At 47.3% G+C, this 18,134-nt stretch overlaps 1 protein-coding gene across 1 annotated transcript; it reads right to left on the reverse strand.

The window, feature by feature from the left end:
* Positions 1–774: 774 nt before the first annotated feature.
* LOC132567497 (zinc finger protein 418-like) lies at positions 775–1,848 on the reverse strand (the record flags this gene model as incomplete). Its single annotated transcript, XM_060233176.1, has 1 exon — positions 775–1,848. A coding segment is annotated over one exon (1,074 nt), but the record flags the coding sequence as incomplete, so codon positions are not given.
* Positions 1,849–18,134: the final 16,286 nt, after the last annotated feature.

Below are 18,134 nucleotides of genomic sequence, written 5' to 3' on the forward strand. Positions count from 1 at the left end.
TAAAGTTTCTTTCATATTTAGAGCATTTTTAAATATTTCTTCCTGGTTACAGTAACATTTCTGTGTAGATTCAAGCTTTCTACAATAGTTTATATAGTGCCAGTTCTCTATACGGATTGTGGCTCTTTTTTAGTTATAAAATAAGATAAAAGCTACTTTAACCTGCTAAGCAATTACATGGTTTATATTCTTTGGTTTCTTTGGTGCCGCTGAAGAGTGTCACTCCAACTAAATCTCTTTCCACGCTCTGAGCATTGGAAAGCTCTCTCCTTTGGGTGGGTTTTCTGATGATTAGGAAGAATGTCACTCCCACTGAATCTCTTTCTGCACTCTGAGCATTCAAAAGGTCTCTCCCCTGTGTGGGTTCTCTGAGGGCTTTGAAGATGGCCACTGTGACTGAATCTCTTTCCACACTCTGAGCATTCAAAAGGTCTCTCCCCTGTGTGGGTTCTCTGATGACTTTGAAGATGGCAATTCTGACTGAATCTCTTTCCACACTCTGAGCATTCAAAATCTCTCTTCCTTGTGGGTTCTCTGATGACTTTGAAGATGGCCACTCTGACTGAATCTCTTTCCACACTTTGATCATTCAAAAGGTCTCTCCCCTGTGTGGATTCTCTCATGCCTCTGAAGTTTCCATCTCTCACTGAACCTCTTTCTACACTCTGAGCATTCAAAAGGTTTCTCCCCTGTGTGGGTTCTCTGATGACGGTGAAGATGGCCACTGTCAATGAATCTCTTTCCACACTCTAAGCATTCAAAAGGTCTCTCCCCTGTGTGGGTTCTCTGATGACTTTGAAGATGGCAACTGTGACTGAATCTCTTTCCACACTCTGAGCATTCAAAAGGTCTCTCCCCTGTGTGGCTTCTCTGATGACTTTGAAGATGGCCACTCTGACTGAATCTCTTTCCACACTCTGAGCATTCAAAAGGTCTCTCCCTTGTGTGGGTTCTCTGATGCTTTTGAAGACTGCAACTGTGACTGAATCTCTTTCCACACTCTGAGCATTCAAAAGGTCTCTCCCCCGTGTGGGTTCTCTGATGCTTTTGAAGACTGCAACTGTGACTGAATCTCTTTCCACACTCTGAGCATTCAAAAGGTCTCTCCCCTGTGTGGGTTCTCTGATGACTTTGAAGATGGCAATTCTGACTGAATCTCTTTCCACACTCTGAGCATTCAAAAGGATTCTCCCCTGTGTGGGTTCTCTGATGCTTTTGAAGACTGCAACTGTGACTGAATCTCTTTCCACACTCTGAGCATTCAAAAGGTCTCTCCCCTGTGTGGGTTCTCTGATGACTTTGAAGATGGCAACTCTGACTGAATCTCTTTGCACACTCTGAGCATTCAAAAGGTCTCTCCCCTGTGTGGGTTCTCTGATGACTTTGAAGATGGCAACTCTGACGGAACCTCTTTCCACACTCTGAGCATTCAAAAGGTCTCTCCTGTGTGTGGGTTCTCTGATGACTTTGAAGATGCTTTCTCCCACTGAACCGCTTCCCACACTCTAAGCATTTAAAAGGTCTCTCCCCTGGGTGGGTTCTCTGATGCCTTTGAAGATTGCAACTATGACTGAACCTCTTCCCACACTCTGAGCATTCAAAAGGTCTCTCCCCTGTGTGGGTTCTATGATGCTTTTGAAGAGTGCCACTCCGACTGAACCTCTTCCCACACTCTGAGCATTCAAAAGGTCTCTCCCCTGTGTGGGTTCTCTGATGACTTTGAAGAGTGCCACTCTGACTAAACCTCTTCCCACACTCTGGGCACTCAAAAGGTCTCTCCCCTGTGTGGGTTCTCTGATGACTTTGAAGAAGGCCACTCCGACTGAATCTCTTTCCACACTCTGAGCATTCAAAAGGTCTCTCCCCTGTGTGGGTTCTATGATGCTTTTGAAGAGTGCCGCTCTGACTGTATCTCTTTTCACTCTCTGAGCAGTCCAAAGGTCTGTCTCCTTTGTGAATTCTCTGATGCTTGTGAAGATTCCCTGTCTCACTGAATCTCCTTCCACACTCTGTGCATTCAAACGATTTCTGCCCTCTTCGTTGTCTTTGGTGCATAGGGAGCTGTGATCTGGTTTTGAAGTGCTTTACACACTGAACGGATGTACTTGCCCTCATTATCCTCTGCTTTGGAAAACGTGCATTATGTTGTCTTCCATCTCTCTTCTCAGCTGTATGGCTGCCTTTCTTTCTCTTAGGTCTGCCTGGATTCCTGATGTTTTCTTTCAAGTCCACATTTTTAACTCGATCTGGCAACTGCTGATCCAGTTCCTCACCCCCCGCATTGCTCTGATCATCCTGGGCTGGAATAAGAAGAGAGATCCTATTAACACCTGGAGGACAGGTAAATTCTAAAAGCATCGATGTGACTGCAGGAGGAAAGGACTGAGGGCCCATCGGCCTCCTTCGGCTTGCCTGATCTTAACCTCTCTCCCACCCTCCCCAGATATCTAGTCTTTCAGGATACCTCATCCCTACAAGAGCCACACCTGTGCTCTTGCTCAGAGGGAGCTCCTGACCCTACAAGTCCCAGTCCCCATTAGGCCTCCTGTCCCTGCAGTGGGCTGTGTGATTGTACCAACCAAATGTTGCTCTGAACTCAATCCAAAATCCCCCATGGCTATTCCTTGCCTCTTCCAGAGCCAGTTTGGTGTAGTGCTGAAGTGTGCGGACTCTTATCTGGGAGAACGGGGTTTGATTTCCCACGCTTCCACTTGCAGCTGCTGGGATGGCCTTGGATTAGTTATAGCTCTCGCAGAGCTGTCATTGAAAAGGCAACTTCTGAGGAGAGCTCTCTCAGCCCCACCCACCTCACAGGGTGTCTGTTGTGTTGCGGGGGGGCGGGGAAGGTAAAGGAGATTGTGACCGCTCTGAGACTCTTGAGATTCAGAGTATAGGGCCATATATAAATCCAATATCTTCTTCTTCTTGACATCAATACTGCAAGCTGTTTCTTACTAACACAGAAACGGGGTCAACTAGGAGGGAGGGGAGGAAGAGTAGAAAGCCGTTTCCCAGGACTATCAAAGGTTGCCAAGGCTCTTTGAAGCCGGCTGTAGGTGCCAACTTCTCACCTCCTCCCCGGAGGCTCCAAGGCCAGCGCCTCTGGGCAATGGAACACCAACGGAAAAGATAAGGGGGAAGCGCTGGGAATATGCAAAAGCAGCCTTTTGTTTTGGGAACTGTGGGATAGATGCGATTGCTTTGAAGTAGAGGGATAAATGGCCATAGATTGAAACAATCTCTATCAGATCCAATTTACCTGCTTGTTTGGAGTAACGCTGAAGCTTCCAATAAATGCAACTTTGTTTAAAACTACTAAGTCTGCGTTCTTGTGATCTTCAATGAACCCACGCCTGACAGTCTGTTGCGGTGGGGGGGGGGGAAGGTAAAGGAGATTGTGACCACTCTGAGACTCTTGAGATTCAGAGTATAGGGCCAAATATAAATCCAATATCTTCTTCTTCTTGACATCCCCAGAAGGACTCCTCCCCCCGCAGCGGGCTGTGTGACTGTACCAACCTGCACTGGAGACGCTGCACAGCTTGTCTGTGGTGTTCTCAGTCTGGTTCAAAGTGCTGGTTTTGACCTTTAAAGCCCTATATGGCTTGGGACCTGTCTACTTTCGGGACCGCCTTTCCCCACACGAGCCCCAGAGAGCACTACAATCAAGCTCATTAAATCTGTTCAACATCCCCAGGCAAAAGGATGCCCGTTTACCACTACAAGGGCAAGAGCCTTTTCCGTGGCTGCGCCCGCCCTCTGAAAGGCCCTTCCTGAGGAGACCAGGGCCCTGTGGGATTTATCACAATTCCGCAGGGCCTGTAAGACATATCTGTTCTGGCAGGTTTTTAATAACTAAACGGAGGCACTTTTAACATCTATGGGGGTGTGTACTATCTACCCCACAAGCGCATCAGAAATTAATTCAAAACGGACAGAGCGTGACATCTGAACTGCATTTAAACTGTTTTAATATTTGAATGTTTTAATAATGTTTTATTGTTATAAGTTGAATCTTTCATCAAATTGTGACCGTTGTTAGCCGCCGTGAGCCCGTTTGGGGAGGGCGGGATACAAGTGCAAGAAATAAAAATAAAATAAATAACTATATATTGCTCCGAAGTCAATCCAAACTCCCCGATGGCTATGCCTTGCCTCTTTCTTGGCCTAACTGAATGATACTTACTGTCAGACAGCTCATTTGGGGAGGAAATATGCTCCCGAGATCCTCTTGAGAAACTCCCCAGTTTTTCTTTGGATGCAAGGCGATTGTCTTTCTCCACCAAAGTCTCTCTTATACTTCTGGCTTCATTTGCAGAGAGAGAAAGAAAAAGTAATCATTCTTCTATCGGGAAGGAAATAAATTCAAGAGTAAAGATTCTTCTGGAACCATGGTCAGGATCTTAGACGCAATCCCAGCCAGTGTAAGAGGGACAGATCTGTGAGGCAAAGCAGCCTAGTTCCCCTCGAGGGTGAATGTGAGTATTAAATGGTCTGTCTGTCTTGCAGGTGTTGGTGATTTCACCCCATCCCACCCCCGCAGCTTATCTTTTTCAAGGCTGGCTTTGGTGAATCCTGAGAACCCGTATCCAGTTGTGTAACCAGGAGTTAGGGGGGACTGGGTGGGTGCTGACAGCTTCTGGAAGATTCCATCAAGGAGGACCCTCGATTGGGTCATTCAGACCACCTGACACTACAGAGGTAGAAGTATAATACCAGTGGGACCCAGGCTTGGTTCTTGACAGGATCTTTTCCAGGTCACAGTCAAAGGGGATGTTTGTAATCCCATCCAGGGGGGAGGGGGTGTTGTAAATGTAAGCAGCACAGAAATGAGGATCTGGCCCCTTCCGGATTCTCTCTCAGGTTCTCTTTCATCGCCACCTTTACCTCCGGCTGGGACACCTTCTCAGTAACACCAACAAAACGGGATCACATTTCACATTACACGCAACAAGAGAAATAAACAGTGTGGTGTACTGGCTAACAATGTTTAGTAAAACCTTTTTAGAAAGCAGCCCCGTGGCGCAGAGTGGTAAAGCAGCAGTACTGCAGTCTGAACTCTCTACTCACGACCTGAGTTCAATTCTGGCAGAAGCTGGATTCAGGTAGCTGGCCCAAGGTTGGCTCAGCCTTCCATCCTTCCGAGGTCGGTAATATGAGTACCCAGCTTGCTGGGGGGAAAGTGTAAAAGACTGGGGAAGGCAACGGCAAACCACCCCGTAAAAAGTCTGCCATGAAAACATTATGAAAGCAACGTCACCCTAGAGTTGGAAAGAACTGGTGCTTGCACAGGGGACCTTTCCTTTCTTTTTAGAAAAACCATAAATTTTTTTTTATATTACGAAAGCACAAGAAAGGTCCATTCTCACATTACAATATTACAAGAAAGGTCTAATGTGCACCCAGAAACTCACCATTCAATCCTTTTGGAGCTTGCTTTCTGTCATCAAAAGGAATGGCTTGCTCCTAATAAAAATATTGTAGAGAGCAATTTGCCAGCAAGCTCCAGAAGGCTTTTGTATCTGATTAAAGAAGTGGTGCAGGACTGGTTTAAGCTCCAAGTAAATATATATATATATATATACACACACACACACACACACACACACACTTAAGTGGGACTGAGTGGTAAGTTTTTACCAACAATTAACAATATCTTAAAATTTAAAAATTATCTATTTCCATTCAGCTTTGTGGTGTGTCCTGTTGTTATCGCCATGGTTTATCCCACGATGAGAGAACTTGAAAAAAAGAGATGTTGCAGAAGAGCATTTACATTCCATTGTTAGAAGACATTGACAGCCCTGAAAGAAATAAGAAGGACTACTCTTGAGGAAGAAGTTCATTGACAAAATGAGCCTATATCTCATCTTTTTTTTATATAAAATTTGTTGTTTTTAATATATTCCAACACCATTTCACCTCTGTGAGAAAACCAGGCCATAGATACATAATGATATTCCATAACATTTATATTCCATATAATAATAAACATTAACTTCCCGTCCAAGTACAACTCCATCACTCTATATAAACTTCCAATTCATTCAATTCCTTATTAACCAACCAATCATCTTAAATCGTTTAACTTTTTCCAAATACCTCACCATCTTTCTAAACCAGCCCTCCTCCTGTTCCCTAACCTTTAATCCATTCATCCTGCGTATCTTCATCGTTAAAAACTCCATAATTACTATATTATTCATTTTTTCCCCTCCAATGATTAATTGTCAGTTCCTCTGCTTCTTTCCAATTCCTTGCTATCACTTGTCTTGCTGCTATTATCATCAAATTAATCCATTTACTATCCTCTTTTGATCTTAACCTTACACCATCCAAATTAATAAGTGCCATTGCTTTAGATATGCTTATTCTACTTCCCATAATCTTCGTTATCTCTATGCCCACCTGAACCCAGAACTTTTTCACTAAGGGACAATCCCACCACATGTGACTGAAGGTTCCAATTTCTCCACATTTCCTCCAACAATTTTTACTCCCTGATTTAGAAATATAATACAGCTTAATCGGTGTATAATACCATTTTTGTATCATCTTCAAACCCTGTTCCTGCATTAACCTAGATGTTGTAACAAAAGGAGGTAATCTAAAAATCCTTTCCCAATCTTCATCTAAATTTTTTTCTTCAATATCTGTTTCCCAATATTCCTTCATAAAATCTCTCGGGGATTTCCCTGTACCTAACAAAATCTTGTACAATTTTGAAACTATTTTTGACTTATCTTCTTCATATTCTTTCACCAATTTTTCAAATGGAGTATTAATTGTTTTACCAATATTTTTAAGTTCTTCCTCTTTCAACAATGAGGAGATTTGACTTTTTAACAACCAATTAATATTATTCAAAATATTATTCTCCTCTATCTCCATCCTATCTGTACCCCAAATCATTTTCAATTCTTGAATCGTCATCCTCTTCAATTTATCCCCTACTTCCTTTGACAACGATCCCCTTAAAGGAGCAACTTTATCATAATACCACATTTTAATAATAGATGATATCTCCGGAGCAAGTTCTTTTTTCCACCTCCCATACCCTACTGGGCCCCATAAAAGTTGATAATTTATCACCTACCTTCTTTCTCCTTTTGATTCTATCAAATAAACTTTCCTTTCCTCCTACTACCTCTAAATTTTCCTTTTCTATTCCATTCATCTCTTCTCCTAACTCTCCCTCCAACCAAATCAATAAATGCCTTAATTGATATGCATCAAAATAATAAATTATATTCGGAATCCCCCATCTTTTATACCATAATATCTATACCTACTGGCTGTCCTTGGTTTCTTAGATGCAAACACAAATCTATCTATTTCTCCTTGCCACCCCTTTAATACGCTTTCTGGTATATGCCAAGGCAATACATAAAAAAAATACGTCAACCTAGGAACTAAAAACATTTTAACCATAGCAATCCTAGTGTTTATTGAGTCTTTCCTTTTCCTCCAGTCCCTCATTTTACTTTGAATTCCACACCAGATTCTTTTATAATTATACTCAAATATTTTTTTTATATTCCTAGGAATATTAACCCCTGAATATTTCACCACTTTATTTGCTATAGGAATACCCAAAATTTTTGAAGCTGCTGTGAACCTGGTTTTACATTGACACACACCATCGAAGATTTTGAAAAATTCACTTTCAACCCTGACACCTCCTCAAATTCCTGTAATATCTTTTTTAAGGGAGCCGCCACAGGCTCCACATCCTTAATTGACATCATCATGTCATCTGCATGTCATCATGTCATTAAAAGATTCCCATCTATTTTCCCTTTACCTGGAAATTCAAAGCCTATAATTCTTTTATCCTTTTTTAATTTATTCACTAACAGTTCCAATGCTAAAATAAATAGCATAGGAGATAATGGGCATCCCTGTTTCGTACCACTCATTACCTGAACATATCCCTCTACTGATTCATCAACTCCTATCAACGCCCTGGATTTAGAGTATATCACCTCAATCACATTTAAACATTTCTCCCCAAACCCACACTTTTGAAATATAATCTTCATATACGTCCAATCCACAGAATCAAGGAGATCGGGCGAGGGTTGCAAGAACAGCAGCGCAGAGATCAGGGGCCGCAAGAGCGGAGGGAAAGGAGGGGCCATATATGTTGAGGGGGGGTTGGGTGGAGGGGCCGTGTCCCCCTGGGGACTCCCTTAGGTACGGGCCTGCTTGTCTTGTAATACTGTAATCTGAGAATGGACCTTTCTTGTGCTGTTGTAATGTACAAAAACATTATATGGTTTCTCCAAATGGTTTTACCAAACATTGTTATCCGGGAAACCTTCTCAGGCTTCGGTGACGGCCACAACACTGGTCTCAGTCGCCCCTCACCAAAGCTGGAAAGGCCTCAACATGATGTATTGCTGTTCAACAGTTTGATTACAGCATCCTCCCAGGGGTACCAACTCACACCTTAGGCCCCTGTGAAAGCTCCTTACCCAGAGAGATGACACTTCCATAGTTCTCTCGCATGACTTCGCTGTAGAGAGTCCGCTGGCCCGGATCCAGCAGGGCCCACTCTCCTGGGGTGAAGCAGACAGAAACCTCCTCAAAGGAAATGGGGCACTGAAAGAAAAAGCAGATTCCCTCATCAATGATCACAAAATCCTAGAGTTGGAAGGGACCTCCAGGGTCCTCTAGTCCAACCCCCTGCACAATGCAGGAAACTCACAAACCCCTCCCCCTAAATTCATAGGATCTTCATTGCTGTCAGACGGCCATCTAGCCATCTGCCTTGTCTTCTTTCTTTTTAATGGTTTTAACTGTTTAATTTTAACTGTCTTCTTGTGTGATTTAATTATTTTATTATGCTGTAATCACCCCTGAATCCCACTTGGAAAAGGGCGGACTAGAAATCCGCAAAATAACTAAATAAAATAAATAAACCTCCAAGGAAGGAGAGCCCATCACCTCCCAAGGAAGCCGGACAGACATTACACACTGGAAGGGAGGAGTCTGGGGCGGAACACGATATACGTTTTGACATGGGTAAAGGAAGCTGCATTTAGATCCTCTCTGATCCGGACCATTGTAAAAACTGGGAGTAAAAGCCCCCCCCCCCTCTCCGAGAAAAGGAGACCCAGGCTGTCTCCCGCTCATCTCCCCTACCTGGACTGGAGGTAAAGCAGCCGTTTCCACACCTCCAGCAAGACAGCGGCTCAACAGTGTCTCTCCACTGCCTGTTCATAATAGAAAGGATGAAGGGAGGGGTTTGACTTCTTATTCCATTTGCTTTGTCACTCCCTGCTTCACGCACCCCCTTCCCAGGCGTCTGAGACAAGCCCTATGTACACTCAACACGTTCTTTCACACTTTTTACTAAATCCTGGGAGAGGCAGAAGAGAAGTACCCATGAGCCTCGGGGTGAAAATCTCTGCCAACATATTTCAGACTTCAAACGTGCCCTGAGAACTCTGGAGTTCCTAAAGTTACAGCATCCCTGCTGGATCAGAGCACAAACCCAGGAATCCCATTCTTCTGCTGGCTGGGCCCTTGAGTCTGGGCTGGGGGTGGATATAGACAGAGATGGAAATGACATTGCATGAAATGTCACCATTGCATTCAGCCCAAATCCCAGATGTCACTGGAGCATTTCTGGGGAATCTAGGGCAAGGGGGTCAAACACTCGGCCCGTGTGCCAGAAGCGGCCAGCCCAGGGCTTTGATCAGGCCCACGGAGCTCTTTTCTGCCCCATCTTATCTTTACCCTTTTAACCTCAAAGACTACCTCCCTTTCGGTTCTCAGGCTCTTTGAAGCTCGGAGGCAGAGTCTCCTTCAGTTGGGAGCTTCAAAAGCTCTTTGAATCCCCCTTTGAAGATCGCAGGTTGAGTCTCAGCTCCTGGCTCTTCATGCCTTTCTTTGCTGGCTGCTGCAAGGAAAACATGGGGTGGATTTTAAAGTCCGTTCCATGTTTTCCTTGTAGCTTTCTCTTTGCTCTGCAATGGTTTCAAATGGAGTGGAGAGTGTTACATTTTCAGAGTTCCTATAGGCAGCTCAAATTCATGCTTCCAGGAGTTGTGTCCCTGCAAACAAAATGTTGATGCTTTCAACCAGCTTATTTGTTGAATGGCTCTAATCTAGTGAGTACTCCACAGCCAAAGGGGGATATTTTACTTGAAAGCCATTGCCAACCTGAGTAACTTGGGGGTGGGGGAGAAGCTTATAATGCCATTTCACTGTTTTCACAGAGTGAGACCCATTGTGCCTTTTTTTGATGTTTTATTTTAAAAACTGCACTGCCAAATTTCACTGTTCCCCCTCTCTCTCTCGGCTTGGCTTCGCGAACGAAGATTTAAGACCCACCTTTCCAGCAAACAAAATACTGGAAGAGTTTTAAGCAAGTTTTTATTTTAAGTTTAAAAACAATATCTTTAACTGTGTTTGTCTGCGTCTGTTATAAAGTTTATATCTCCACTACCTGGCCATATATTTTATGACATAAAAGGCCTGGCCCCACAAAGTCCCATTTGTGTCAGCTCCAGCCCTCCTAACAATGGAGTTTGACACCCCTGATCTAGGCTACTCTCCGTGCGAAGCTTCACACCAAGGCCTCCCCAAATCTCCTGGGCTTCCGGCCACACCCTGTCATCCCAATTGCACAATCCTGTTTCCCACAGTGGCCCCTCAGATGCCCCTATAAGCAAAGGCACAGAAGCCACATTTCACCCTTGATTATTGGCCTCTAGGAACTGGTTTCCAGCGCTCTGCTGCCCCAGAAGGCTGAGTCGGTCTGATCCCCTTGGAGAAGAATGAGGGTTAGTGGATATTGAGTGCTGTGTGTTCTGTGGAAACCTATTTCATTCTTTTCCTGGCCTTAATGCTCTCCCCATCACATTCACGGGGTGCCCCAATAGCTTCCAGGCACTAAGAGTCCTTACCAGAGGAGAGGGCATCTTGGTCCCCACATCTGAAACAGCAGTGAGGTAAAGGGGTAAGAGATGGGATGGAAAAGAGACCAGGCACTGGATCTTGCCCCACTCCCAGACTCTGCACCCTTCCATCAGCAGACCTGGTCACTTATCTGGAGAGAGCAGAAATTATCTACTAGAACAGGCTGCTGAAGGAGGGATTTAAATCTCCCATTTGGAGGATTAACACTTGGACAAATTTCCCTCAGGGAAACCTTAGATAAGGTCAGATATGGAATTGGATGTAGCTGGAGGAAACCCCCTCACCTGCTGCTCTGGCTGCCTCTTCTCCTCTGCCTGACTCAGGAGGAAACCTTCGGCCAAGGCCACCGCCTGGGAACTGGCCTCTGGCCCACATCCTCTGACCCAGCACCGCATTTCCTGGGGCAGAAGGGCCAAGAACCGCTCCAGAACCACCACGTCCATTACCTGCTTCTTGGTGAGCCTCTCCGGCTTCAGCCAGTGGTTGCAAAGCCGATGGAGCTGGCTGCAAACCTCTCGGGGCCCATCAGCCTCATGGTAGCGGAACTGCGTGAAGCGTTGGAAACGTGCGTCTGAGGACTCGGTGTCCTTAGGCAGGTTCTCTGGCACAGGGCTTTCCCAGAATTCAACGTTGCTCCCAGCTAGGGTGGGACGGGGGCCTCTGCTTGCCATCTTCGAAACTCCAGGTCCTTCTGGGTCCTGCTCTTCCATCCCCTTCCCCTTCTCTTGGGCCACCTCTGACTGTGTCAATGTCCTTTTAGTGGCTTGACTATGAAGAGAGGCTTCTTTCTGGGGAGGGGGAAGGAGAGAAAGAAAGAATTAAATGTAACAAGGAAAGCAAATGAGAATTGCCCCGGTGGATCAGAAGAAAAGTGCTTCTTGTGGTTTGTAGATCAGGTTTTGTTTTGTTTTGCTATGTAATTAGATGCAAGTAGTCAGCCATGTTGGTCTGAAGTAGTAGAACAAAATAGGAGTCAAGGAGCACCTTTAAGACCAACTTAGTTTTATTCAGAAGGTAAGCTTTCATGTGGTCTCTAAGCACACTTCATCAGACGAGGAATCTGGTACAGGGAGCAAAGCCACACATAGCTGGTAGTCAGTGGCTCAGAATGCAAACTGGTACAAATTTAAGATCCAATCACAGTATAGTAAAATTGTCTGGTAGGGAGTGGGTTAGAATGCAAATTTAAGATTCAATGACAGAATAGTAAGATTAACAGATGGAGCAAACCTTTGATCTGAGAAGCATGAGCATGCAAAAGCGATAAAACAGTAATATGTCAAAATGTGAGAATGTCTGTTAATGACTATATGGTATTAAGCTGAGATATAAATACCTTCCTTTGGAGCCAGGCTGAATACCATATAGTCATTGACATTCTCACATTCTGACATATTAGTGTTTTATTGCTTTTGCGTGCTCATGCTACTCAGATCAAATGTTTGCTCAATTTGTTGATTTTACTATCAATCAAAAGCCTTTATTGGCATATATCAGAGTATAAACAAACAGATAAACAGCTACAGAAATAATAAAACAGTCATATGTGGCTATGGATGGGATTAGGCTTCCCAAGCCTCCCGCCCTGGCGGGAGAATACTGGATTTTCAGCCTCTTTTCCCGCTTTCCATAACTCTGGAAGCGGGGGGAGGAGGGGGGAATGGCGCCAAGGAGCATTTGCGTTGTCCGGGGAGGAGGTGCTGAGCCTGGCAAGGGAATCTTGAGAAGGGAGGCTGGCTCGCCAGCGAGCGGGTGGAGGTGGCTGCCGAACGCAGGCGGGTCTTGACGGACTCCAATGCCCGATGCTTCTCCTCCTCCCTTCCCTTCCCACCCAGCCCCGTTGCAGCAGCCGTTCTTCCTTTTCGCAAGCTGCTTCCCGCGCCCAGTCAGCTGGCTGGGGGCGGGGGGGGGGAGGAGAGAAGCCCCGCCTGCAAAGGACCATGTGCCTTTGCACCTCCGGAGGCTTGATTGCAAGGCTCCACTTTGGGATGGTGTGACTGCTGCTGTAAAGAAGCTGGCAGCAACTCGTGAGTAGAAAGGCCAGTCCCTCGCTTCAGTTGCCAGAAAGGGGGGGGGGAGGGAGGAGGAGAGGGAAACGTCTTCATTATTCCCTATGTGGAGATCAATTCTCATAGGGTATAATGGGGAATTAATCTGGAGGTTTTGGGGGCTCTGGGGGAGCTGTTTTTTGAGGTAGAGGCACCAAATTTTCAATATAGTATCTAGTGCCTCTCCCCAAAGTACCCTCCAAGTTTCAAAACGATTGGACCAGGGGGTCCAATTCTATGAGCCCCAAAAGAAGGTGCCCCTATTCTTTGTTATTTCCTATAGAAGGAAGACATTTTAAAAAGTGTGCTGTCCCTTTAAATGTGATGGCCAGAACTCTCTTGGAGTTCAATTATGCTTGTCACACCCTTGTTCTTGGCTCCGCCCCAATGTCTCCTGGCTCCACCCCCAAAGTCTCCTGGCTCCACCCCCAAAGTCCCCAGATATTTCTTGAATTGGACTTGGCAACCCTAGATGGGATTAATTTTACTATTCTGTCATTGAATCTTAAATTTGCATTCTAAACCACTCCCTACCAGATAATTTTACTATACTGCGACTGGATCTTAAATTTGTACCCGTTTGCATTCTGAGCCACTGACTACCAGTTAGGTGTGGCTTTGCTCCCTGTACCGGATTCCTCGTCTGATGAAGTGTGCTTAGAGACCACATGAAAGCTTCTGTTCTGAATAACACTAAGTTGGTCTTAAAGGTGCCACTTGACTCCTATTTTGTTTTGCTATGTAATGTACCAGACTATTTTAGATATGCCTCCTTGGTTCTCTGGGAAAGTTCACGGTCTCTGCTTGGCTCTTGAAGGATGTTACGAGCTTAGCCTCTCATTACACTGGTCCAGTCTGTCTGCTGGGGCTAATTCTTAAGGCAATCTGGGGCCCCAAATGGACCAGGCGGACTGGTGACCCCTTCATCCTTTTTTCTATCCTTTCAATAGATGTGAAGTACTAGGAAGAGCACCTCTTCCAAGCACCAAGGAGGGGCCCCTCTTTGATCAGTGGGGCTCACTTGGTCAGATCCTGGTCAGGTCTCCAGCAAAGAGGAGATCTTTGGGGGAGGCTGAAAACCAGCTCCTCAGGGCTCTGCTGTCAACTAGAAGGAAACTCTCAGTGCACTTACAGGACTAAAGACCATGACAACAGTTAATGACTCCCAGCATTCCACAATGAAAAAGGGTAGATTTGCACATCCGTCTCCAATTTCCATATATTTATTTGCTTCCCCATGTTTCCCTCCAGAATTAGATCCAAACAAATGCGGTCTCTACAATGGACCGGGTGAGAAAGGCTCTGAACTCCACTCCCTTTACCCGTGCCAAGCCAGACATCCTGTAACATATGGGGAGCAAATAAACTCAGCTTGTTATCCCTGTTGGGTCCTCACATCTCTTATACATTATAACTGAGTTGTGTGCTAATCTGCTGCTCACCCTCTTCCTATAGATATGGACTGCTAGCCTCCATTTCAGTGAATCTGAAGAAGCGTGCTCAGCTCGAACGTGACCCTATATAACCGGCATCTCCCAACACCAAACTACACAAAATTGTGTTCGATGCCTAAAAGGAGCCCCTAAAACCAGTGCTTCTTGTTGTTTCAAGTGCCTGTGTTCAAATAGAAAGCTTCACTACTTTCCACAAATTCCCCCCTCAGGACTTGGCAGAACATCCACCAAAAAGGGCTGTTTCTCAGTACCCACAAATACTGCCACGAAAAAAGGGGGGATGGGGCAGAGCCCTAAAACTGCTTGCAAGTACAAACAATGAGGTAAGGAGGATGACCCTACAAACACAGGAAAATAGTCATTGTAATATCACCCAAGCCCCTGAAAGCAGAGAATAATAGAGTTGGAAGGGACCTCCAGGGTCATCTAGTCCAACCCCCTGCACGATGCAGGGAACTTGCAAACACTTCCCCCTAAATTTACAGGACCCTCATTGCTGTCAGAGGGCCATCCAGCCCCAGTTTAGAAACCTCCCAGGAAGGAGAGCCCAGTTAAAGCATAGAATACTAGAGCTGGAAGGGACCTCCAGGGTCATCTAGCCCAACCCCTGCACAATGCAGGGAACTCACAAGCCCCTCCCCTTCAATCCACAGGACCCTCACTGCTGTCAGGGGGCCAGGCAGCCTCTGTTGAAAAACCTCCCAGGAAGGAGAGCCCAGTTAAAGAATAGAATCCTAGAGCTGCAAGGGATCTCCAGGGTCATCTAGTCCAACCCCTGCCCAATGCAGATACTCACAAGCCGCTCCCCTCAATCCACAGGACCCTCCTTGCTGTCAGGGGCCCCGCAGCCTCTCTTGAAGCCCCTCCCAGGAAGGAGAGGCGGGTCCTTCCCTGCAGGCTTCCGGAGCCCTCTCTGCTTGCCAAGCCCTCCCGCCTCCTTTCGCGGGGCTCCGTGCATTGAGCGAGCGGGGCTGCCTTCGGGGAGCCAGAGCCGGCGTGCAGCAGCAGCAGGAGGGGGCTGCAAGACTCACCAGTCCGCCGGCTCCGTTCCCCCAGGGCCTCCGGGTGCAGCAGCCACAGCGCGCCGGCCTCGCCGGGAGACCCTCCCCGGCCCCTGGGTTCCGTCCCCAAGAGTTCCGGCCTCCTCCAAGAGTTCTCGCCCGGCGGCACTGGCCTTCTCCCGCCCTCCAGGGACTTCCTCCCTCCCTCCCTGCTTCCTTCTTTCCTGCCTGCCAGTCCGCTTCCTCCGTTCCCCCAGGGCTTCCGGGTGCAGCAGCCACAGCACGCCGGCCTCGCCGGAAACCCCCCCCCCGGCCCCTGGGTTCCGCGCCCCAACAGTTCCGGCCTCCTCCAAGAGTTCTCGCCCAGCGGCACCGGCCTCCCTCCCAGGGGGCTCCCTCCCTTTCTTCCCTCCTTCCTTGCAGGGGGGCGGGGGCTCCTTTCCATTCTCGCCTTTTAGCCCGGCCGGGAAATGCAAGCCGCGTGCTGATGAAGTCTGCAGACTGACAGTACAGTAAACTCTGCATACTTAATCAACAGACTGCTTGTATTTCAGGCCACAATACCTCATCGCCTCCTCTGGTGAAGTGTGCTTAGAGGGCACATGAAAGCTGACGTTCTCAATAAAAATTGGTGGGTATTAAAGTTGTGAGCTCCTGCAGAAATTAGTTTGTTCTGGGGCCATTTTTCCTGGGCTGAGACAAAAATGAGTGAGCTGGAGGCTGAAAAACTGTGAGCTAACTCACACTAACTCAGCTTAGAGGGAACTCTGGATCTTCCCCTGCTCCCGTTTCCTTGCAGAGGTCCTGCGCTTTTCTGAGTTGCAGCAGGGTAGGCACAAACTCAGCACGTGAAGTTCGGCGCCTGGCATTAGGGTTGCCAAGTCCAATTCAAGAAATACCTGGGGAATTTGGGGGTGGAGCCAGGAGACCTTGGGGGTGGAGCCAGGAGACTTTGGGGGTGGAGCCAGGAGACTCTGGGGGTGGAGACAGGAGCAAGGTTGTGACAAGCACAATTGAACTCCAAAGGGAGTTCTGGCCATCACCTTTAAAGGGACTGCACACATTTTAATGCCTTCTCTCTTTTGGAAACAATGAAGGACAGGGGCACCTTCTTTGGGGGCTCACAGAATTGGACCCCCTGGTCCAATCTTTTTGAAACTTGGAGGGTGTTTTGGAGAGAGGCACCGGATACTATGCTGCAAATTTGGTGCCTCTGTCTCAAAAAACAACCACCCCCTCCCCAAGCCCTAGATACCCACAAGATTGATTCTCCTTTATACCCTATGGCAGGGGTGACTCTGAAGCAGGGAAGGGGCTGCTCTCACCTGGGGATTGGCATGTCTACTCACGAGTGGCTGAACTTCCAACTTCTTCAAAGTAACATAGAGCAACCAAACTCTGCAAAAATTGTGTGACCAACGGAGGGTCTGGGCTGCTTCCATAGCCATGTTGTTCTGCCTGCTGCCCCGCCCCCCTCCAGCCTTAAAGACACAGAGGCACCATCCCAAGAGGAAGCCTTTCCAGTGGAGTCTGAAGCCTCCAGAGGGGGAAAGTCACATGGGGGCTCTGGGGGCGGGGCATCCCCCAACCGGCCAGCTGACGGGGAGGGAAGGAGCCTGGGAAAGCAGGAGAACCCCCGCTGGGACCTGGGGATTGGCCGAGTAGCCTGGTCTAAGGCGGCTGGGGAACCTTGGTGGCACAGAGGGACTACCTTTTTAAGCAAGCAAGAAATTTCTTTAAAATGTACAACTATATACAGGCATTATAAAATAGTGAACAGAAGAAATAAATCAAACTAGGGATAAACGCTCCTTCTTTCCCTAATATACAACCGGCCCTGACCATACCAGCCAGAACCGACTCACCCGTCTCCAAGACTCAAATCAAACTCCCCTTCCCTCCCAAAATCTATACTATAAACCCCAGTTCCCGCCCAGGAACTGGTTTTCCCTCCTGCAGCCTTCTAGGAGTCCAGCCTGAAAGACTTCCTGTCTCTCCAGGAGGCCTCCTCAAAAGTCCTGCTTCCAGACAGGAGGGGAGGGGGAAGGAGGAAGAGGCTAGGCCGAAGCCTCGCCTAGAGTTTTATAGACTCCTCTAGCCCAGGGGTGGCCAACGGTAGCTCTCCAGATGTTTTTTGCCTACAACTCCCATCAGCCCCAGCCATTGGCCATGCTGGCTGGGGCTGATGGGAGTTGTAGGTGAAAAACATCTGGAGAGATACCGTTTAGGCTTGCCAACCCCCAGGTCCCAGCGGGGGTTCTCCCGCTTCCCCAGGCTCCTTCCCGCCCCCAGTCAGCTTCCAGCAGGGGAAGCCCCGCCCCCAAAGCCCCCATGTGCCTTCCCCGCTCCGGAGGCTTCAGTCTCCGATTGGAAAGGCTTCCTCTTGGGATGGGGTGTCTGTGTTACTTTGAAGAAGTTGGCAGCAACTCATGAGTAGAGACGCCAATCCTTCACTTCAGAGTCGCCAGAAACGGGGGGCTGGGGGGGGGAGAGCGAAGGAAATGTTTGCTGTGCACTTCATTATTCCCTATGTGGAGTTCGATTCTCATAGGGCAGTGGTGGCGAACCTATGGCACGGGTGCCAGAGGTGGCACTCAGAGCCCTCTCTGTGGGCACGTGCGCTCCCTCACCACCACCCCTTGCATGAGGCTTATTAACTAACATCATGTATTCCTTGACTTCCTCCCCCAAAAGGACACCGA

The sequence above is a fragment of the Heteronotia binoei genome, chromosome 2 (genome assembly GCF_032191835.1).
Source record: "Heteronotia binoei isolate CCM8104 ecotype False Entrance Well chromosome 2, APGP_CSIRO_Hbin_v1, whole genome shotgun sequence".
In the NCBI taxonomy this organism is placed as follows: Eukaryota; Metazoa; Chordata; class Lepidosauria; order Squamata; family Gekkonidae; genus Heteronotia; species Heteronotia binoei.